Here is a 23313-nt window from a genome sequence, read left to right as displayed (position 1 = left end):
ATGTTAATGAGAGGTATTTTACATCTCAGCTGGAAACGAGAGACCTGTGGATTCTTGTCATGAATGTGTCTTCATTATGGTGTTTGACATTTAGAAAGTTGGATCATCTATCTCATTCTTGAGTTACATTTGCATTCCCTTCTTTAAGGTCAAATGGGTATGAATAATACATTAAGAATGGGGTTCTTAAGCTCACAGCAAGTGATACCTGTCTTCATAGAGGTGCCAGCTGAGTCTTGTCAAACTGGGGGGGAAACAATCAATTGATATCATGTTGAGAAAGCAGGGTAGAGGCAAACACACTGGAACCTTCCAGACACTTCCAACATCCTGATATCTATCGATATGGACACCAAGATAATGATAGCACAGGAAAAAGCAGGCGTGATTGTATAAGTACAGAAATAATGACATATTTGACCCTATATTTGAACCCTGTATGCATGTATTACTTTAGTTGATAATCTGGTACTCTTTCCGTTCTGTCTGTAGACAATAACATAATTGAAATTTGAGATAAGCAGCACTCCATTTATTTTTTGCAGCCCTACCCCTCCTAGACAGCCCATGTAGAATGTGGATTACTTACTCATTCTGACTGTTATTATGGCTCATATATAACATTTTATTTGTCACATGCGCCGAGTACAACAGGTGAAATTACAGTGAAATGCTTACTTACAAGCCCTTAAACCAACAATGCAGTTAATTTTTAATTTTTTAAAATTAAGAGATAAGAATAACAAATCAATAAAGAGCAGCAGTAAATAACAATAGCGGGGCTATATACAGGAGGTGCCGGTACAGAATCAATGTGGGGCGGCAGGGTGGCCTAGTGGTTAGAGTAACCGAAAGGTTGCAAGTTCAAATCCCCGAGCTGACAAGGTAAGAAATTTGTCTTTCTACCCCTGAACAAGGAAGTTAACCCACTGTTCCTAGGCCGTCAGTGAAAATAAGAATTTGTTCTTAATTAACTGACTTGCCTAGTTAAATAAAGGTTACATTAAAAAAATGAAAAGTGAAGGGTTAGCTAAAAGGGTTAGGGTTAGCTAACTTGCAAAGTAGTTGGGAAAGTTGTTTGTGATGAAATTTGAACTCACAACCTTTGGGTTACTATACATTTGCGTTATACACCCACCCATCAATTAACGCTGACCAAGTAACCATCTGTATTATGTAACATTTTATACTAAATGGAGTGTCTCGGATTTACATATAGAATAATACAAAATGCTCTGAGACCAGGTAGCATTTTGGTCTGTAAACATCTCCCATTAGACCTTAGCTGCAAACTGGCCTTTCTCCTATACAGATTGTGACAGGCTCTAGTAGCTAGCAGGCCTATGCTTATTGGAAACGTTTCACAAATGTAATATGAATCTGTATATATAGGCGTCTAAACAGACCGGTATAAATATTATTCTAATATACACTTCTAAGACATATTGGAAAACATGGTTTAATGTGATATTCTATGATACTGGTGATCAACTTCAAGGTTTATCACATCATCAGTAAGCCTGTACTGATCTCTGCTGGATTCCTTTAAATGTTGCAATTGGCAGACAAAATAAATCTACATTTTGGAGCGCTTGCATAGCCAACTTTTAATGTACAAAAATCGGATATTGGAAATCGTGAGTTTATCATCTGTTTTATTTGACAATGATTCAATCTGTGACGTAAAATCAGAGGTGTATTCATTACGTTGATTCTGTTGCAAAACGTTTCTTAGACGGAAGCAAACGGAAAGAAACGGGGCGGGATCTAGCTGAATTTGTCCAATAGAAACTGTCGTTTTACTCGCAAAACGGAACTGTTTGGACTAATGATTACACTCTTGGTTTTGGCAGACTTGAACAGTAGGAGGAAGAAGGAAGTGTTTATATCAGGATTTGAGTCATCACTTTTGAGCCAAGCATTACTGGGAACTCTTTCCGTAGTAATTTCTTATATCTGACTAGGTTTGTTTTACCTCAAAGCTACAATGAGAACAATATCTATGTTGTTTATCGTGCTGGTTTATTTGTCTGGTGGTGTCAGAGGTGAGAGTTTTTGTAAAATATTTTTAAAAGATAGCTAGCTAATTTAGCGCTCAATCTGCTAATCTTAATTTTCCTTAGACCAGGTGCATGCCATACCTACTATATAACGCTACTTAAACAAATGCTTTACCTCAAGTAACGTTACAATATCTTTGAACAGTCAATCTTTGTTTTTATGTGTGTTGTGTACCGAGACTGGCTATACGTTAGATAATCGATTTGATCTGAGGGATATTGGAACATGAGACAGCTATAGTAAACTCACGTAAACTCGTACATCGCCTTGATCAGTACAATTGCCCCTATTTTAGCGCCCCCAAAACGTAATACTTCCAGATCAACTGTATTGTTAATACCATTGTAAAGCACAATTTCTCCCCTTTCCAACAGAATTAATTACATGACCTAAACTCTGCCCGTTTCTGCATAATTCAAGCAGGCAATGAGCCCCATTGGGTCTTTTTTTTAAATGTCAGGTGGGGAAGCGAAACTAATGCGTAATAGTGAAAAGATGATGTGTGGGAAAATTGCTTTTTTTCACTTGAGCTGTCCAATTTATCAACTTATCGCCTCTAAAATGTAAATAAAACACTAAAGAGTTTATATAATGTGTCATTACATACCTATTTGAAGGTTTGTCTCGAATTTTAATCAGGTTTTTAGGGCGGTGCTACAGTGATCTTAGAAGTAAACAGCTGCTTTGAGAATGATGATTGCATGCAATGAAGCAAAAAATGACTAGGTATCCCTCCCTTACCCCGTCACTGTCCATTTCTTGTTTTTAAAGGATGAGAAGTGCTACACCTGGTGGAGAGAGATTGTAAGACAGAAATAGTTGCTTTATGCGTGCTGTACGTTTATTTATTTTTATTTCTCCGTTATTTTACCAGGTAAGTTGACTGAGAACACGTTCTAATTTGCAGCAACGACCTGGGGAATAGTTACAGGGGAGAGGAGAGGGATGAATGAGCCAATTGTAAACTGGGGATTATTAGGTGACCGTGGTGGTTTGAGGGCCAGATTGGGAATTTAGCCAGGACACCGGGGTTAACACCCCTACTCTTACGATAAGTGCCATGGGATCTTTAATGACCCCAGAGAGTCAGGACACCCGTTTAACGTCCCATCCGAAAGACGGCACCCTACACAGGGCAAAGTCCCCAATCACTGCCCAGGGGCATTGGGATATTTTTTTAGACCAGAGGAAAGAGTGCCTCCTACTGGCCCTCCAACACCACTTCCACATGACACGTCAAGATGTAACGGAGGGTCAGTTTTTTTCAACTTTTCTCCAATACTATAGAGCCATTACCATGTCGATCACCTCTTGAATAGATACCTAGTTCACACCCCCGATTTTGAAGTCAACACAGTCCCATTAGTTTTCTTTGTAGCCTCGTTTGAATGTTGCAGTTGCGCACATTTGTACAGAATGGGGTGAGTTTACGTTAGCTAGCTACCCCAATGACGTGGGCCAATTTACATAGCGTCTATGAATGGGTTTTAGCAAAACTAACGACTTTTTAGCGCCTTTTGACAAAACACTGGTTGGGGCCAAACAGACTGGGTTAGCTTAGGATGCGTTCTTAAATTGACTCTGGCTATCTACTCCGATTTCAGAGCACTCTCGTCTGATGCCGTACGCCCACCAGAGGCACATGCGTTTTGCTGTATGTTTTTGCCAGATGTCTGTATTTGCTGCACATGTGCTTCACAAGGCTTCAGAGCGTTTTGAAGCATGGGATAAAATCATTTTTGCCCTGTTCGACCAAAGCTAATCATTTGAACAGATTAGGTGAATAGGATATTAACTTTAGTTTTTTATTAGGCTGGCAGAGCTACCAACAGGCTGGTAAACAGAAGGGTGCATTGCAACAATTCATCTAGTTTGTTTCTATTCTTCTGTCACTCATCACTAGAGACATCAATAAATTGAATTGAATAATAGAGTACTGATTTCAAATCACTAGCTTGTCCTGCATGATGGCAGGCTAAATTGTGCACAGGACAGTTGTGCGTAATTAATTTCTCACACCATTCTGTGTGCTGGTTTCCTGAAAACTAGCCAACAGGGCACACTACCCAAGTGTAGTAATGATGAATTGTCTGTGTCATTCTTACCTGAGACAACTTTCTAGTCGTTCAGCCGGTCTCTTCTCTAACTACACAATAGTCATCATCATTTGGAACTGTATGGTGTCACCCCCGCCATGGGAACTTTTATGATCTTGCGTTTGTACCACTGCAAAGTCATGCAGTGCACAAGTTAAATATTGATTGCACGCGGTACACGGAATACACAGGGTGCGGCATCCCAAATGTAGCGTTGCAGACTGCTCCATTGACAATGAATGACGCCTTGATCACACCGACAGCATCATTGCGCAAAATGGTACACAGCATCATCTGGATATGTGTGCAACAAAAGTTCAACATTCACCTTCTACCATTTCTGTCAAGCCGTTTGATGCATATGTTTGATAAATCCAACGTATGCACCACACGGGACAACTGCAACTGCTTCTGCAAGGCAAACGTAATGTTCAATTGAAAATTAATGTACCTCTGGTGTACCAAAATGCAAAAACACTGTTGGGTTGATCGAGGCGTGACCTCCGCAGGAACGCAAAAAGTCGAATGCATCTGCTGGACATGAAGCTTGAGTTAGGCTGGACAATAGAGTCAAAATTCACCCAAAGCTGAAAAACTGAATCGAACGTTCGCAGAGCCTGTTTTGACTGGAGTGAAGCTTAGAATTCCATTTAGTCTAAAAGGCACCAAAACATGTATCCTATTTTATTTTACCACTACAATCTGTTCTTAGGATGAAACTGAAAAAATAACTTGTGTAGAAAGTAAAAATCCGCACCTCAATGGTGCCAAGTGTGCTTGTCTGCATAACGAGGAAGTAGGGAAAAAATGGTAACTTCTGACTATTTCTGGACTAGCGTTTGATGACAACGAGATACACTGCCCAGCCTTACATAATTAGAGAGGAGATTCTCATGATTAAAATGGTGTACAGTTAATTCAAATCTAAATATACATATTGTGATATATTTGGCAAAATAGTAAACTATGGGACGACCTCAGAGTAACATGAGTAATTTGTTGTTTACATTGTAACTATAAACAACGTGAGCAGGTCTCCATTGCCAACTATAGCAACGCTGCCATTGTTACATAGTACAACAAAATTGGATTAGAATGTTCGGAAGGCGAGTTGGTGCCACAGTGCTCAATAGAACTAATAGCAGCTGGCAGGGTCAAAAAGGCCCTAAAATAATGCCTGTTTTTTTTCGTGATTACTTAACCTCTTAGTCCGCCCCATCCCGGATCCGGGATCGTGACTACAACCTCAAGCTCATTACCATAATGCAAAATTAGCGATTTCTGAAAATTGCAAATTAAATGAAATAAATATGCCTATCCTCAAGCTTATCCTTTTCTTAACAATCCTGTCGTCTCAGATTTTCAAAATATGCTTTAGAACCAGAGAAAATCAATAATTTGTGTAAGAGTGGTGATAGCTAGCTTAGCATTTAGCGTTAGCATTTAGCACGCAACATTCACAAAAACCAGCAAAGGGATCAAATAAAATAATTTACCTTTGAAGAACTTCAGATGTTTCAATGAGGAGACTCTCAGTTACATAGCAGATGTCCAGTTTTTCCTGAAAGATGCTTGTGTAGGACACAACGTTCCGTTTTGTTACTATGCATTTGGCTACCGAAACTAACCGAAAATTCAGTCACCTAAACGTCAAACTTTTTTCCGAATTAACTCCATAATATCGACTGAAACATGGAAAACGTTGTTTGAATCAATCCTCAAGGTGTTTTGTCATATATCTCTTCATTGAAATCCCTTCCCTGGAAGCGTGCATTCTTCTCTGATTCGGATGGAAAAATACTGGTACCTGACTTTTGCGCACCAATTTCCACGCAGACACTGTGCAGGACACTTGGTAATTGTAGGCTCTTATGGTCAATCTTCCAATGATATGCCTACAAATACGTCACAATGCTGCAGACACCTGGGGGAAACGATAGGAAGTGTCCGTTCATTCCTGTGCATTCACAGCCATATAAGGAGATCATGGAAAACGTGCCTCCAGAAATCCTGTTGATTTCCTGGTCACTCAAACATCTTGGTTTTGCCTGTAGATTCTGTTCTATGGTATGAGTAAACACTGGCAAAAAAAGTAATTATATTGTTGTTAGCAGCACAGTTAGTCACCAACGCTGTAGATAGCATGAACCACCTCTACTATGGGTAGTAAAATGGCCAGAGTGAGGTGTTCTCTCATTTGTCTGGAACTAGGTAGGTAGCAAGCAAGGTAGCCAACTAACCAGTTAGCTTGTGTGCTTGACTGCTGTTGTGAGGTTAAAACCCTCGATCAACCCTACTCCTCGGCCAGAGCGTCCAGTGTGTTAAAGCAAAACACTCTGAATTTATGAATGGACAATCTGACAACACTCTGAATTTACTAACGCCCAGAGTGCACTCTGGCTCTACAGAGTGAATTTACAAACACACCCTTAGACTGTTGACATGTAAGCTATATTTCTTCTCCAATGTTTATTGAAAACATAAATACATTTGCACAACGAGCACATCTCTAAAATACATTGTTACAGTTGTTAGTTAGCAAGCTAGTGAATTTTAGCCATATTAGCTTTGACATGAAATCAGTCAAAAGAAGACATGATATCAATAACGAGCTGAAACGAGCAGTTTACGATTTCCCACATGACAGTTTCTTGTCATTCTTGCTAGTAATCTGGCCAACCAGAATAACAACAACACGCTGACTTCTGTCCGATGGAAGCGCACATGGTTTTTGTGATGTCAGCGAGCCCATCTGTAGTATCTTCTGTCCAGTGTAAATTTGTTAACAGCCCAAACACTCCTTCTGAACGTTAAAACGCATCGCTTGCGGAACGGTTTTGGAAACATTAAGGAATGTATCTTTCACATCAACCATTTTGAAAAAGCTAAAATTACTACGTCTTTATATATATATTTTTTTTTGTATTAGATATATATTTATCCTTTATATTTTATCACCATTTTTCACCACAATTTCGATCTAGTCTTATCACTGCAAATCCCCGACGGGCTTGGGAGGCGAAGATCGAGCCATGTGTCCAAACATGCCAAGCCACGCTTCTTAACACCCGCCTGCTTAACCCGGAAGCCAGCAACACCAATGTGTCAGAGGAAACGCTGTTCAACTGACGACCAAGGTCAGCCTACAGGTGCTCGGCCTGCCACAAGGAGTCACTAGAGCGTGGTGAGCCAGGTAAAGCCCTCCCCTAACCCGGATGACCCTGGGCCAATTGTGCACCGACCTCTATGGGACTCTGATCACGGCCGGTTGTGATACAATCCGGGAACGAACCTGGGTCTAGTGACGCCTCTAGCACTGTGATGCAGTGCCTTAGACCGCTGCGCCACTCAGGAGGCCCCTTTTTATAGGGTTTTGTTCCCACACTGGCCATATGTTACAGTGCTTGTTTACCGTGGACAGACTGAAGGCGGTGGCTGAATCCCAAATTACCCTCGCCCCTCCATTTGCACATTCACTCAGGCATCTGAGAAAGCTGAGGGAGTGGAAATTATTGAGGGTGCAAGGACTAATTAGCCCCTCCGGTATGAACTTTGACTGAGCCTGCAATGCTGCCGGCTTCTTAGTAAAGTGGAATCCCACGAGTTTGCGGAACTTGATGCAAAATAATGGAGACGTCGTGCCTAATTATGACACCTGCATTTGTTTACGTCTGATGTCGAGACTTGACAAGTAAAAGATAAATACCTCCCAAATTAAATGTTACTGAGGTTTACATTTTGTAAAATGACAGGATATTTGTTCATTTGAGTTTCATGCTCGTTTTATTATTTAAAAGTGGAACATGAATTGCATCATTTAAGTCACGAGTGTGTCATGGGTTTATTGATCCCCTGCCATTCTCTGGAAGTTACCCTCAGTTTCATCAGCAACAGGTGACAGAGGGCCCTCTGAGAGACTTGCTAGGGGCAAGGTAGTAGTCTGCGATTCACAAGAGGTGCTCACCTGTACTATCTAGTGTGCTCCGAAGACCTGTGTGTAAGCGTAACTGGGGAGGAAGTGTAGTTTGTCAACTGGAGGCACACAGTTTGTGGATCTGTACAAAACTGCTACATGAAGTGTATTTAAAAAAATAAATAAATTTGAAAGTATCTTTCTCGCTGATATGAAAGATAAGGGGCATATCAGCATATGTTTCGCAGGTGGTGATTTAAAAAAAAAACGTTTCTAAACGTTAAAACACTGTCTAAATTGTAGTTCAAACACAGGCAGCCGTGGGCAACGCTAACTGCTGAAAACCCTGCAGAGAAGTGTTTTTGAAAGCTAGATTTGCTAGTGTCCTAATGTTATACTGAACTGGCTATTTAATCTGATCAAATAATTGTTGAATGGCAGGAGCTAGCTAAAATCAGACACTATATGGCCAGTGCCACATTCGTTTTTAAAAATTCACATTTTGGTTTAAACACACTGTACTCTGCTGCAGATTTCTTCCTCATATGTATTCGGGTGTGGGGTCGCTCCAGGTCTTACTATAAATAAGTGCTGCGGTCAGTTTTTAGTTTTCACTAAGCAGTCCAGCAAATGTTTTTCAAAACATTTGAAATCAGCTCAGTGTTCATTTAATTTTTTTAATCTATAGGTCCTCTTCAAGGAGACTCAAAGGATCTGTTACCAAATTCTCTACCTGTAAGCGATATGCCAGCACAGAACATTTCTGCAAAGGACATGTCAGCACCAGGAGTATCTACTGGAAATAAACCAGAAGCAGGAGTATCTACTGGAAATAAACCAGAAGCAGGAGTATCTACTGAAAATAAACCAGAAGCAGGAGTATCTGCTGAAAATAAACCAGAAGCAGGAGTATCTGCTGAAAATAAACCAGAAGCAGGAGTATCTGCTGAAAATAAACCAGAAGCAGGAGTATCTACTGAGAAGGAAACGACACTGGCACCAGGAGCCTCTCCTGAAAAGGAAACGACACTGGCACCAGGAGCCTCTCCTGAAAAGGAAACGACATCGGCACCAGTAGACCCGGCTGGAAAGGAAACGGCACCAGTAGACCCGGCTGGAAAGGAAACGGTACCAGTAGACCCGGCAGGAAAGGAAACGGTACCAGTAGACCCGGCTGGAAAGGAAACGGCACCAGTAGACCCGGCTGGAAAGGAAACGGCACCAGTAGACCCGGCTGGAAAGGAAACCCACGGCACACGTGATGAGGCAGAGAGCAGTCACTTCTTTGCTTATCTTGTGTGTTCAGCTGTGTTGGTGGCAGTGCTCTACATTAGCTACCACAACAAGCGGAAGGTACTTGGCTAATATCGATTTACACATTACAGCTTTTGATTCTTGGTCATAATGAGTGTCTGAGATTCTATATAAAATACATTCATTAATATACTGAACCAAAATATAAACATAACCTGTCCCATGTTTCATGAGCTGAAATAAGATACCCAAGAAATTTTCCATATGCACAAAACACATTTCTCTCAAATGTTGTGCACAAATTTGTATACATCCCAGTTAGTGAGCTTTTCTCCTTTGCCAAGATAATACATCCATCTGACAGGTGTGGCATATCAAGAAGCTTATTAAACAGCACGATAATTAGACAGGTGCACCTTGTGCTGGGGACAATAAAAGGCCACTCTAAAATATGCAGTGTTGTCACACAACACAATGCCACAGATGTCTCCATTTTGAGGGAGCTCGCAATTGGCATGCTGACTGCAGGAATGTCCACCAGAGCTGTTGCCAGAGAATGTAATGTTTATTTCTCTACCATAAGCCGCCATACGTCCACTCTGCCTCACAACCACAAACCATGTGTAACCAGCCCAGGACCTCCACATCCAGCTCCTTCACCTGCAGGATTATCTGAGACCAGCCACCTACAGCTGATAAACCTGAAGTGTTTCTGTCTGTAATAATGCCCTTTTGTGGGGAAAAACTCATTCTGATTGGCTGGGCCTGACTCCCGAGTGAGTGGGCCAATGGCTGCTCCCCTGTCCAGTCATGTAAAATCCATAGATTAGGGCCTAATTCATGCATTTCAATTTACTGATTTCCTTACATGAACTGTAACTCAGTCAAATCTCGGAAATTGTTGCATGTTGCGTTTTTATATTTTTCTTCAGTATATGAATTAGTCCATAAAAAGATACCTACAGAACAAGCACATCCAAGACACTAGTGATATGAATGTGTTAGCTAAAAACATGTAAGAGAACAGTCAATTAAACAAGTTGTGACACAGGCCTATTATTGTCTGTTTTTGTCAGATCATTGCCTATTGCGTCGAGGGAAAGAGGTCAAGATCGGGACGTCGGCCCAAAGGCGCAGAGTACACCAAGCTGGAACAGAATGTAAGTATGAAAAATATGGATTCCATAGTCAATTCAATCCATTTTTATTGTTTTATTTATTGCTCTGTCCATACATGGAGGGTTATGAATAAAGATATGACGCTCCCTATGTGTGTTCTAGGGTTTCAGAAGCAGATTGTAGGTTATTTCCCTGTCTGGCACTAATTTAGTTTATTTTCTTCTTCAGTAGTGAAGAATGTCATGATGTCATTGCCAGAAAACTGTGGATATAGGTGTTAAGATGAAATAAGGCACCAAACTGATTCCTGGGGGAAAGAAGACTTGCTTGGTTTAATCAACAAAAAAAAAAGGGTATTACTTAATAGTTGTTTGTCTTTGGATGCTTATTGCATGACTATGCAGAGGATACTGTTGCTGAGAAAGATGAGCATGCTTGTGTTTGCACTCCTGTGTTATTGTGGTACTTTGGGGCGTCCTTTGTGTTCTCAGTCAGTCCATAATACCTTGATGTACTGACTCAGGATGATGTTGTTTGTCACAGAAGAAGTTGTATTGTGAGGATTCCAACTGGTCCCTTAGTGTTTGCAAATACTATTGGACAGTAGTTGGACACCTGCTATGATGACCACAATGTTGGCCAGATGAATGTAATTGTACTTCTTGTATGTTTTGGAGTGTTGTATTTTCTTTTTAGCTTGATCCCTTCTGAGATGGCAGAGGAAAGGGACGTTTTAGTTGCGTTGTGTTGGTTGGAGTAGAGTAAGTGGAAAAACAGTGAAGGTGATTGTGTGACTGATAATGCATGTGGATGAATGATACTGAAGTTAACCTAGGTCTAAGTTCCAAATATATTAGAGCAGGGGTGTCGAAAGCATTATCTTTACGAGGTTCGGAAGGCCACAATGTGTTATTTCCTAGCTGTCTGAATTAGAGCTCTGCTACCTGACCCAAGCCTGATGGGCCCTAACATTATACATTGGTTAGAGCCTGGTAGGCCTGTTTTACCCCCATCAATAACTAGGGTACGGTCGGGGCTCGGGTATCACTAAATTGATCAGTAACATGTTGAAGCTGAGCCATTTGCTTGTGCTTTTCTGCTCCGTACAGTCATATCTAAGATCATAACATGGTGCCAGAAGTGCTTCAAATATAACGGGAGAGCTTATTTCACAAATAATGTTCATTGAGTTTTGTAGAAGTTTAGAGTGACAAAAAGTAGCTAAAAGCCAATGTATGGTTAATCTGGCAGCTGAATTGGCCGTAGAGGATTTAATGCGATGCGGTCTCTGCAGAAGTCAGGGCATTCATATCTTGAGGAGCAGAGCAAGGAAGTGCGTTTGTGTTTATACGGGATGTACCGCCCCCACCTACCATCAACCAATCATGTCAATGTGGAGTGGTACGGAGCTCCCAGCATTGTTACATGCGGCGGAGGCTCTGTACAAAGGGTGTGATGCAGCTCTTGCGGTGGCCGCATCGCCTCCCAGATTTTGTACCCATGCGGAGGGCTCCCTATAGCTCTGCATTGACATGATTGATCAACGGCTTTAACACTTCTCGCATGTCTTCGTCATTGAGCAGAGCAGCCCAACGGAGCCGTTGCTATGGTTACACAGACTGAGCCGCTATTAGCATAGTGCATGCAGAGCGTGCTGCTAGCGCGAGACGGACAGAGAGGAGCAGCTAATGGATTTACTAAGTGAGGAAGTTATTTCTGGTTTCGGGCTGGGCCTTTAAATTTGGCAGAAGTAATTGGGCCTGGGTAGGCTAGTGCTAAAATTCATGCACGTGCAGGGCTCTCCCCAGGATTTGAGCTATCTAGCATGCGAAGGGGGGCATTATGTAATTTATGTTCTTTCTAAAGAGGGACATTTTTATTTATTTAACCAGGCAAGTCAGTTTATGAACAAATTCTTATTTACAATGACTGCCTACCCCAGCCAAACCCAGGACTATGCTGGGCCAATTGTGCGCAGCCCTATGGGACTCCCAATCACGGCCAGATGTGATTCAGTCTGGATTTGAACCAGGGACTGTAGTGATGCCTCTTGCACTGAGGTGCAATGCCTTGGACCGCTGCGCCACTCAGGACCCAAAAATAGCTGATCTGTCCCAAACTTTTCATGGTCTCATCAAAGCTGTACTTTGAGGGCTTTAGGTAGGGTAGACATTTTGGCAAAATTGAGTATTGATTAACATTCCGAGGAATGTAGAAGATAAAAATATTATCCAATTGAAGAATATCTAAGACTGAGCCAGTGTATATTTCTCTCCTGTGGCTGCGTCCTAAATGATCACTATATTTCTACCCAGGGCCTTGTTTCAGAGATCTTTCCGTACAATGTGCTTTTCAATAGTCAATAGTTGAGTATATGGCAAATGGAAGTAGTCATTTTGCACAGATCCTTTTTGTATGCTGGACCAATTTAAGCTAAATTGGATTAGAAATTACATTTTATACTATACTTGCCATGGTTTGGTCACTGTCACAACAATGCAAATGTTTTTCTTTTTTGGTGGGAGTTGAAATGAATTAAATGTATTTAACAATTCATTGTCATTTGAATTTATTTTTTGTAAACTTTTCTACCCGTGGACACTTCTTACATTGGATGACACTATTAAAGTTGTAGCCTTTACAAAACAGACAAACCTTTGTTTAGTTGTAAATGGTAAAGTGACATTGTACAACTAATTTTTATTTCTGAATCAAAGTTTACAAATACATTTGAGAGGACCACTTCCAACTCAACATACTGGATATAAAACGAGTACTAATGCATTTTTACAATGGGGTTGACAATCACTTTGACAAACAGTGCATGTCAAAGAGGAATCATATCTTTGGTCTCCTCTTCATAAATGTCAGGTATTTCACCCATGGGGGATGTGATCATTGTGACCGTGGCACAACCACGGAGCTTGCGTTCATACTGGATGAGTTGCTTCCAGAATCCACTGTTTGGTCTAATGATAGGTCGACAAGATTTTACCTTTTTGTGTGCCTCCAAAAGTGTAATTTCATGGTACTTCATTAGATACACCAAGCATAACGTAGCTGAGCGACTCACACCTGCATTGCAGTGCACCAATGTGCGTCCACACTGCTCCCCAACGAGCTGGATTTTATCCGCTACCTCATCAAAGAAGTTGCTCAGAGGAGAAGATGGAGAGTCTGTAACAGGTATATGGACATATTCCACCTCTGCAGTGGAAGTATTTGTGATGTTTTGTGTGGCATTGATGATGCAGGTGATGTTGAAACGAGATATGACAGCCTTATCATTTGCAGCTCTGCCGTTGCTGAGGAAAAGGTGTTCGGTAATTTGACACAAACCTGCAAGTCTCTGTTCACCAGATAGATGCATGGAAACAGGTTAACCAAAGGAAGTGCGTAGGCAGTGTTGTGTGTGGACCACAGATAGCTGACTGGCAGACAAGATGACACTTAAAATAGATGGGAGAAAGATACTTGTTAGGCAACAACACATGAATTGATAGAATAATCTGGCTGCATTCCAAGCACCTGCAGACTACTTAACACAACTAAAAGCATTGGCTTGGTGGAGACATGGGTTCCATCTTTCACAAATCTCCCTATGTAGTGCGCTACTTTGATCAATGCCCATAAGGCTCCTGTCAAAAGTAGCTACCTATAAAAAGCAGCTAATAGGGTGCCATTTGCGACGCACACATGGGCTGGGCTAGGGGGGGGGGGGGGGGTGTTTCCACTATATTTCTTAGACCAGTCATTTCCTTTCAAATGATTGAAGGGAAATAAATGTGTCATGGCCATATGTAGCGGACATCACGCTGCCTGCTTAGCAAGTACCCCCCTACTCCTGATTAGGCTCACACCGAGGCTTGAAACCAGGACCTCTGCCTTGTTAGCACATGTGACCGCTCGCACGAAGTGTCTTACCAGTTGTGCCACGCAATAAAGCGAGACAGAAGAGACATCTCACTCACTTTTTTCTGGTTCATATACAGCACGTGTCAAACTCATTCCATGGAGGGCCGAGTGTCTGTGGGTTTTTTGCTCCTCCCTTGTACTTGATTAATGAATTAAAATCACTAATTCGTAAGGAACGCCCTCACCTGGTGGTCTAGGGCGTCATCGAAAGAGAAAACATATACCCGCAGATACTGGGCCCTCTGTTGAATGAATTTGACACCCCTGAATTAAGCAGACCAGACCCAGCTGCAATCGTATTGGTGCCTATGGGACAGTAGCCCCTTAAGACAGGGTTTCCCAACCCTCTCCTCTGGCCCCCCGCAGACTTTCACATTTGTGCTTTAACCCTAAACTGGCAGACCTGACTCAATTAGTCAAAGGCTTGATGATTAGTTGGCTAATTGAACCAGGTGTGCCAGTTTAGGGTTTAAACCAAAATGTGAAAGATCTGGGGATGGGGGGCCCAAAGGAGAGGGTTGGAAAACTCTGCTTTGAGCAGACAAGTGTGTCTTTTCAATGGTAAGCAGCTTGAGTAAGACATTTATCCACTAACTTTGACAAGTTTTCAATGGCACTGACCATGCTAAAAGAGGCTTTGGGGCACTGGAGTTATTATTGTGCTAGAGCTGTGTAAATCGGCCTTAAAGCAATGTTGCAGCTTTTGAAACAATATTTAGGAACTCAGTCTGCCTGGAACGTAGCCAGAATCTCTAGCCTCAACAGACCAGGTGACTGCGCGATTCCTTTTCACGTCGTTTCATCTGCGTCCGACAGCCGGACACACACACACACACACACACACACACACACACACACACACACACACACACACACACACACACACACACACACACACACACACACACACACACACACACACACACACACACACACACACACACACACACACGTCCCCCGGCGACCGGCTCTGCATTAAACATGCTCCATTCAATTGCAAGGGCGTCGGGTGCCCCTTTAACGCGCTTTAATGGGGAGCCGCCGGGGGATGTGAAAATATCTCCATGCAGCTAACATAGCCAGCCAGTTGCTAGGAAGCGGCTAATCAACAGCAACTTGTACATAGCTCTGTTTATTAAAATAGTTCAATACTTTTGCCAAAATATAATTTACCAATTATAAAACATTGAAAAAATAAATAGAAACTACCTCAATTCAGTTCGGGCTCACATTCTTTTCAGGAAGAAGTAAAGTGACGTCTGTTCATTTCTCAGCTACGGAATCCCGAAGTGACCATATCTTACAACACGTTTCTTTTTAAAGGGATAGTTTACCGAAATTACAGTGCTGTGTGTGCGATGAATGAAGTAGACATTTTAGCATAAGTATAATACAGGAAGGTCCAATTTACAGCATAATATTTACACATGTATCAGGGAAGGGGGATTGGGGGGCAAGTGTTTTAAATTGTTCAGTATTAGCAATAGTTAAGTCTGGTAGCAACAGGTGCTGTGTGTATGTATATACAGTACCAGTCAAAAGCTTGGTCACACCCACTCAATGGTTTTTCTTTATTTTTTAGTATTTTCTCCATTGTAGAATAATCGTGAAGACATCAACTCTGAAATAACACCTATGGAATCATGTAGTAACCCAAAAAATTGTTTAAGTACCCACCCTTTGCCTTTTTGACTTGAATTTATACTCTGCAGCAGAGTTAACTCTGGGTCTTCCTTTCCTGTGGCGGTCCTCATGAGAGAGAGTTTCATCATATCACTTGATGGTTTTTGCGACTGCACTTGAAGAAACTTGCAAAGTTCTTGACATTTTCCGTATTGACTGACCTTCATGTCTTAAAGTAATGATGTACTGTTATTTATCTGCTTATTTCAGCTGTTCTTACCATAATATGGACTTGGTTTTAGCCCTATTTGGTAACTTCTGTATACCACCCCTACCTTGTCATAACACAACTGACTGGCTCAAACACATTAAGAAGGATAGAAACTCCACAAATTAACTTCTAACAAGGCACACCTGTTAATTGAAATGCATTCCAGGTGACTACCTCATGAAGCTGGTTGAGAGAATGCCAAGAGTGTGCAAAGCTGTCATCAAGGCAACTTTGAAGAATCTCAAATATAAGATTCTTCCAAAACACTTTATTTGGTTACTACATGATTCCATGTGTTATTTCATAGTTGAGGTCTTCACGATTATTCTACAATGGAGAAAATTTGAATTAGTAGATGTGACCAAACTTTTGACTGGTACTGTGTGTATGTGCATATAATTGCTTTCTGTATGAGATTAAGTTCTTATTGAGATTAGGTTATAGGTGGTCACAGACAGGAGTGTGCTTACATTTAATTTCTCAATGTCGTTGTGCAGGCAAGGCTATTATTAATGTGATCATTTATTTTTTTTAAACAAACTGGACACGGATTACATTGTGGCATAGGATAGGCCCCATATTTACAGTGTGCTTCATTATATTCTATCTCACCGCAGAGATTATGTTGTTGTTGTAGCCCATTTGAAAAGGTTGGGACAGCGCATAGACTCGTTTTGATTACAGAGGGGACGCAGATGGTGGAGGAGACCTACGGGCATTCTGTCTCGAGTTTGCAGTAACAATAGGACGTATATTTATGGCAGCTGGAGTCCATAGCCTACACGCGCTTGCATACAAAATACAGACATCTGCATACTAGTAATTCCTCATGCCATCCAAACACTCCTTTGTCCAGTCTTTTTATTTACTCTCTTTTAACCGCCCATCAGAGGCAGCTGCTCGCCATTTACCAGACCTCTGCTCAAGCAACATGACGCGCTCCACAGCACGTCCTCATTTTAGAGGAGATCGACGCACGGGTAAGTTGGAATAGGTTTTTGTGCACTGTGCTTCACAAAACAATTGGTAAGGATTCGCTTTTAATTAAGAATATCTACACTATATGAGTGATAGTTTTGCACATCTCTCATCCTACCCGAAGAGGATCGGACAGCTCGAGCGTTTCATCGCACCCTTACTGACTGACACAGATGCTGCGAGACTGGTGCATTGTGGACCGGCGGTCAAATTTACATCATAGCAAAAGGTGGGAGACCATTGACCGATTTTCTGATATTCGTTTAATAACATGACATTTCCTTCTACATTTTAATAAGTGATTAGCTTCCAAGACCGTAGCCTCAGACATACAATTGTTGTCCCAATTACACCATGCGCAGGAGAACATTAAAACGATCATAATGTATGGTATTTAATCATTCAAGCTGGGTTTGACAAATCGTCATTGCGAGGTGCATTTTGAAATTATGTTTTATGATGCGCTCGTGTAGCACGGCAGATTTATAAGAGCTAAATACCCTTTCAACACCCATTTCAGTGAAGTTTAAAGGAAAACACCTAATACAAGCAGACACTCACAGGCAAAGCTCCGCAGGACCAACTAGTCTAACCCTACATTAATAATTGAGACATTTGAATGTAGCAACAGCGCAGTGAGTGTGTGAGCCACCACAGCATCATGTGCCTTGTCCGTTTTGGCAATCTGCTGTTCCACGATGGAGTTTAAAAAATGTAATCATAGGAACAATCAACATGTATTTTTCTTTGGGCAGACATTCATGCTTGCCGCCCCTCTATGGCATCAGCATGTGATGACGGAAGGGTAGTGTGCATCAATCTAGTTTTACTACAAACAGTTCTTATTTCACCCTGTCCACCTCCACTGCTGATGTTTAAATGGTGCTAATGGATGCCCTCTGTATACAGTGGCCAAACCCACAGCCCAGCTGGCAGGATGCAAGTCCCCATGACGACTGGGGTGCCCTGGTGTCCCTGAAGGATTGGTGAATACAGGAGTAGGGAGAGAGATGGGTATGTGTCCAGTATATCCTCATACTGTGGAGGGGGTTCTTGTAAAGGCAGAGGTTTAACAGCCGTTATTGATGGTAATTCTGTTTTGTGTGCTCCATTCCTTGATATTTTTTTTATTGACAATTGTTGGTAATAGTGGGGGCTGCCGTAACAAGTTATTAATTTAAATGAGGTTAGTTCAAGGTAAAACATGTCAAATAAGTAAAAAAAAAAAAAAGGTTATTCAGGTCCATTAGATACTGTTCCTCAACACCTATGATTCTTGGTGATTTTGCAGATTAATTTAGTAACTCTTCATAGTATCTATTGGCAGTGGTCAAGGCCAATGGTCCAGTACGTCCTTGGTAGGGTTTTGGGGACAGGTGTTCCAGGGGGTTGCGTTCCACTTTCTGCTGCTCTCTGCTCTGTGTTTATCTCCAGATATATCCTGAGGAAGATGTTGGGAAGGTGCCAGCCCTCAGAGCCTATTTAGATGAGTCCACAACATGTCCTGACTGACAAGGCTGTCAACAAAGCTGTTTTTAAACAGGTAACACTATTTATCAAGCTAATGTAGATTTCCATTGAAGTCATTGACTAAGACAGCACTATTTTTTGCTAAATGACCTTGTTAATTAAGGAGACCATCTGGTAACCTACATTGAGGTAGACTGTTTTCTCTTCTCTAGATATGACTGAGGCTTTGTTAGGCGTTTGAGCAATGACACATCTCGTTACACACTGGTTCAAGGGCCTTATACTCACACAAAGAACAGTGCTACCATTGTGCTGTACAGTATCTCCTCGTGCTGAGAGAGGGGGAATATGAAAGGGAGGGTGAGACAGAAAGTAAGGGATTAGTTTAGTGTGTTTATACAGTTGAAGTCGGAAGTTTACATACACTTAGGTTGGATTCATTAAAACTTGTTTTTCAATAACTCCACAAATTTCTTGTTAATAACTAGTTTTGGCAAGTCGATTAGGACCTCTACTTTGTGCATGACGCAAGTCATTTTTCCAACAATTGTTTACCGACAGATTATTTCACTTATTCACTTTATCACAATTCCAGTGGGTCAGAAGTTTACATACACTAAGTTGACTGTGCCTTTAAACAGCTTGGAAAATTCCAGAAAATGATGTCATGGCTTTAGAAGCTTCTGATAGGCTAACTGACATCATTTGAGTCAATTGGAGGTGTACCTGTGGATGTATTTCAAGGCCTACCTTCAAACGCAGTGCCTCTTTGTTTGACATCATGGAAAAATATAAAAATCAGCCAAGACCTTGTTAAAACAATTGTAGACCTCCACAAGTCTGGTTCATTCTTGGGCGCAATTTCCAAACGCCTGAAGGTATCATGTGTACTATTGTTTGTACAGATGAACAAGTATAAACACCACGGGACCACGCAGCCGTCATATCGCTCAGGAAGGAGACGCGTTGTCTCCTCGAGATGAATGTAATTTGGTGCAAAAAGTGCAAATCAATTCCAGAACAACAGCAAAGGACATTGTGAAGATGCTGGAGGAAACGGGTACAAAAGTATCTACAGTGGGGCAAAAAAGTATTTAGTCAGCCACCAATTGTGCAAGTTCTCCCACTTAAAAAGATGAGAGGCCTGTCATTTTCATCATAGGTACACTTCAACTATGACAGACAAAATGAGGGAAAAAAAATCCATAAAATCACATTGTAGGATTTTTTAATGAATTTATTTGCAAATTATGGTGGAAAATAAGTATTTGGTCACCTACAAACAAGCAAGATTTCTGGCTCTCACAGACCTGTAACAACTTCTTTAAGAGGCTCCTCTGTCCTCCACTCGTTACCTGTATTAATGGCACCTGTTTGAACTTGTTATCAGTATAAAAGACACCTGTCCACAACCTCAAACAGTCACACTACAAACTCCACTATGGCCAAGACCAAAGAGCTGTCAAAGGACACCAGAAACAAAATTGTAGACCTGCACCAGGCTGGGAAGACTGAATCTGCAATAGGTAAGCAGCTTGGTTTGAAGAAATCAACTGTGGGAGCAATTATTGGGAAATGGAAGACATACAAGACAACTGATAATCTCCCTCGATCTGGGGCTCCACGCAAGATCTCACCCGGTGGGGTCACTGATCATAATGACGGTGAGCAAAAATCCCAGAACCACACGGGGGGACCTAGTGAATGACCTGCAGAGAGCTGGGACCAAAGTAACAAAGCCTACCATCAGTAACACACTACGCCGCCAGGGACTCAAATCCTGCTGTGCCAGACGTGCCCCCCTGCTTAAGCCAGTACATGTCCAGGCCCGTCTGAAGTTTGCTAGAGAGCATTTGGATGATCCAGAAGAAGATTGAGAGAATGTCATATGGTCAGATGAAACCAAAATATAACTTTTTGGTAAAAACTCAACTCGCCGTGTTGAGGACAAAGAATGATGAGTTGCATCAAAAGAACAAAATAAATTCATTAAAAATCCTACAATGTGATTTTCTGGATTTTTCTTCTAATTTTGTCTGTCATAGTTGAAGTGTACCTATGATAAATTATAGGCCTCTCATCTTTTTAAGTGGGAGAACTTGTACAATTGGTGGCTGACAATACTTTTTGCCCCACTGTATATCCACAGTAAAATGAGTCCTATATCAACATAACCTGAAAGACCGCTCAGCAAGGAAGAAGCCACTGCTCCAAAACCCAGACTACGGTTTGCAACTGCACATGGGGACAAAGATTGTACTTTTTGGAGAAATGTCCTCTGGTCTGATGAAACAAAAATGGAACAGTTTTGCCATAATGATCATCATTATGTTTGGAGGAAAAAGGGGGCGGCTTGCAAGCTGAAGAACACCATACCCACGTTCTTCACGGTTGGGGGCAGCATCATGTTGTGGGGGTGATTTGCTCCAGGAAGGACTGGTGCACTTCACAAAAAAGATGGCTGCATGAGGAAGGAAAAGTATGTGGATGGAAAATTATGTGGATATATTGAAGCAATATCTCAAGACAGTCAGGAAGTTTAAGCTTGGTTGCAAATGGGTCTTCCAAATGGACAATGACTCCAAGCATACATCCAAAGTTGTAGCAAAATGACTTAAGGACAACAAAGTCAAGGTATTGGTGTGGCCATCAGAAAGCCGTGACCTCAATCCTATAGAAAATCTGTGGGCAGAACTGAACAAGCGTGTGTGAGCAAGGAGGCCTACAAACCTGACTCAGTTACACCAGCTTTGTCAGGAGGACAGGGCCAAAATTCACCCAACTTATTGTGGGAGACTTGTGAAAGGCTACCCAAAACTCTTGACCCAAGTTAAACAATTGAAAGGCAATGCTACACTCAATTAGTATTTGGTATGTAAACATCTGACCCACTAGGAATGTGATGAAAGAAATAAAAGCTGAAATAAATTATATATATATTATATATATATATGTTACATTTCACATTCTTAAAATAAAGTGGTGTGCCTAATTGACCTAAAACAGGGAATTTCTACTAGGATTAAATGTCAGGAATTGTGAATAACTGAGTTTAAATGTAGTTGGCTAAGGTGAATGTAACCTTCCGAATTCAACTGTATATAAATCCACCGCATTTTAACAGAGCAGTCGACCTATACTGCCAGAGAAAAAAGGCAGAGAACAAAGCAACCTGAAAGCAGAACCATAACTAAATCAGATTAGTCTAATCTGCTTTCATGGCTGTTGAGTTAATGTGTGACATATGCCAGATCGGATTACCAAGGTAACACACATGTCCTGGAACTGTAGTAATCCTTAGAATCCAGCCCATTGGCAAAAATCTGATTACACACACACGAGGACTCCTTGTTTATTACTTGAAGTTTGTGACAAAATTAGTGACATTTTATGTGCAGACTAAATGTCTGTTGTCCTCTTCCTCTTGTTTTCTACACATATTACTGTATTGTGTAAAACAGAACTCAGTGACTTGTCATGTCATTCCCCCTGCAGTTGTCAACGTGGTTCATCCTTACCGAACTGGGACGGGAACTGGGACCTATGGCTTTCACCCACTGAGAAAGGGGCACAACATTGGCATTCACTCACTGCTGATGGGGCACAGCCACACTTCTTTAGTTATCAATATGTGTTAGAAGTGTATCACCTTGCTGTGATTATTTGGATATTTTACTTAGCCTACATAAAATGGGATTATCATTGGCACATTGCTGGTTCCCCTTTAACCTTTTACTGCAATCAGCAAAATCAGTCAGTGTTTCTTGGTTGTCTTAACCTCTCTGGGAGATGTGTAGCATCCCACCTCTCCAACAGCCAGTGACAGTGCAGGGCGCCAAATTCAAAACAACAAAAATCTCAATTAAAATTCCTCAAAGCATACAAATTTTACACCATTTTAAAGATAGAATTCTCGCTAATCCAGCCACAGTGTCGGATTTCAAAAATGCTTTACAGCGAAAGTACCACATACGATTATGTTAGGTCACCACCAACTCACAGAAACACAGCCATTTTTTTCAGCCAATGAGATGAGTCACAAAAACCACGAGAAAATTAATCACTTTGAGCTTCATCAGATGACACTCATAGGACTTCATGTTACACACTACATGTATGTTTTGTTCGATAAAGTGCATATTTATATAAAAAAATCTCATTTTACATTGGCGCGTTACGTTCAGTAGTAAAACATGTGGTGATTGTGCAGAGAGCCACATCTATTTACAGAAATACTCATTATAAATGTTGATGAAAATACAAGTGTTATACATGGAATTTGAGATACTTCTCCTTAATGCAACCGCTGTGTCAGATTTTTTTTAAACGTTAAGGAAAAAGCAAACCATGCAATAATCTGAGTACAGCGTTCAGACAACAAAGCAGCCAAAAATATATCCGTCATATTGTGTAGTCAACATTAGTCAGAAATAGCATTATAAATATTCACTTTGATGACCTTTATCAGAATGCACACCCAGGAATCCCAGTTCCACGATAAATGTTTGATTTGTTCGATAATGTCCATTTATGTCCAAATAGCTTCTTTTGTTAGCGCGTTTGGTAAACAAATCCAAACCCGCGTTCAGGTCCAGCCGAACGGTGGACAAAAA

At 41.3% G+C, this 23313-nt stretch overlaps 2 protein-coding genes and 1 long non-coding RNA gene across 4 annotated transcripts; 2 read left to right on the top strand and 1 right to left on the bottom strand.

The window, feature by feature from the left end:
- Positions 1-1844: 1844 nt before the first annotated feature.
- On the top strand, positions 1845-12997 carry tgoln2 (trans-golgi network protein 2). Of its 2 annotated transcripts, none has more exons than XM_046347327.1 (4): positions 1845-2045; positions 8759-9423; positions 10401-10484; positions 10675-12997. In XM_046347327.1, exons 1-4 carry the CDS (start codon positions 1988-1990, stop codon positions 10675-10677), a joined length of 810 nt encoding a protein of 269 aa, XP_046203283.1. In that variant the 5' UTR covers positions 1845-1987; the 3' UTR covers positions 10678-12997. The 2 variants fall into 2 exon arrangements, with proteins under 2 accessions (XP_046203283.1, XP_046203282.1); XM_046347326.1 differs by having other exon boundaries at positions 10672-12997.
- A 34-nt stretch (positions 12998-13031) lies between these two features.
- On the bottom strand, positions 13032-15639 carry zgc:153044 (uncharacterized protein LOC751678 homolog). The gene is made up of 2 exons (XM_046347328.1): positions 15568-15639; positions 13032-13892 (listed from the first exon to the last, which is right to left on the bottom strand). The coding sequence occupies exon 2, from the start codon at positions 13811-13813 to the stop codon at positions 13271-13273; it is 543 nt and encodes a 180-aa protein (XP_046203284.1). The 5' UTR covers positions 13814-13892; positions 15568-15639; the 3' UTR covers positions 13032-13270.
- A 1120-nt stretch (positions 15640-16759) lies between these two features.
- Positions 16760-22897, top strand: LOC124033306. The gene is made up of 4 exons (XR_006838357.1): positions 16760-17232; positions 17355-17459; positions 18140-18773; positions 22196-22897. It is a non-coding gene; the product is annotated as an uncharacterized LOC124033306 (long non-coding RNA).
- Positions 22898-23313: the final 416 nt, after the last annotated feature.

This window comes from Oncorhynchus gorbuscha, linkage group LG04, assembly GCF_021184085.1.
Source record: "Oncorhynchus gorbuscha isolate QuinsamMale2020 ecotype Even-year linkage group LG04, OgorEven_v1.0, whole genome shotgun sequence".
NCBI lineage: Eukaryota > Metazoa > Chordata > Actinopteri > Salmoniformes > Salmonidae > Oncorhynchus > Oncorhynchus gorbuscha.
This window is presented reverse-complemented; position numbering and strand designations above follow the sequence as displayed.

Coding starts and splice junctions, on each gene's coding strand:
- zgc:153044 (XM_046347328.1), bottom strand. CDS start 13,813: ATGCATCTATCTGGTGAACAGAGACTTGCAGGTTTGTGTCAAATTACC.
- tgoln2 (XM_046347327.1), top strand. CDS start 1,988: ATGAGAACAATATCTATGTTGTTTATCGTGCTGGTTTATTTGTCTGGT. Junction 2,046..8,758: donor TTTGTCTGGTGGTGTCAGAG/GTGAGAGTTTTT, acceptor TTTAATCTATAG/GTCCTCTTCAAGGAGACTCA. Junction 9,424..10,400: donor GCTACCACAACAAGCGGAAG/GTACTTGGCTAA, acceptor TGTTTTTGTCAG/ATCATTGCCTATTGCGTCGA.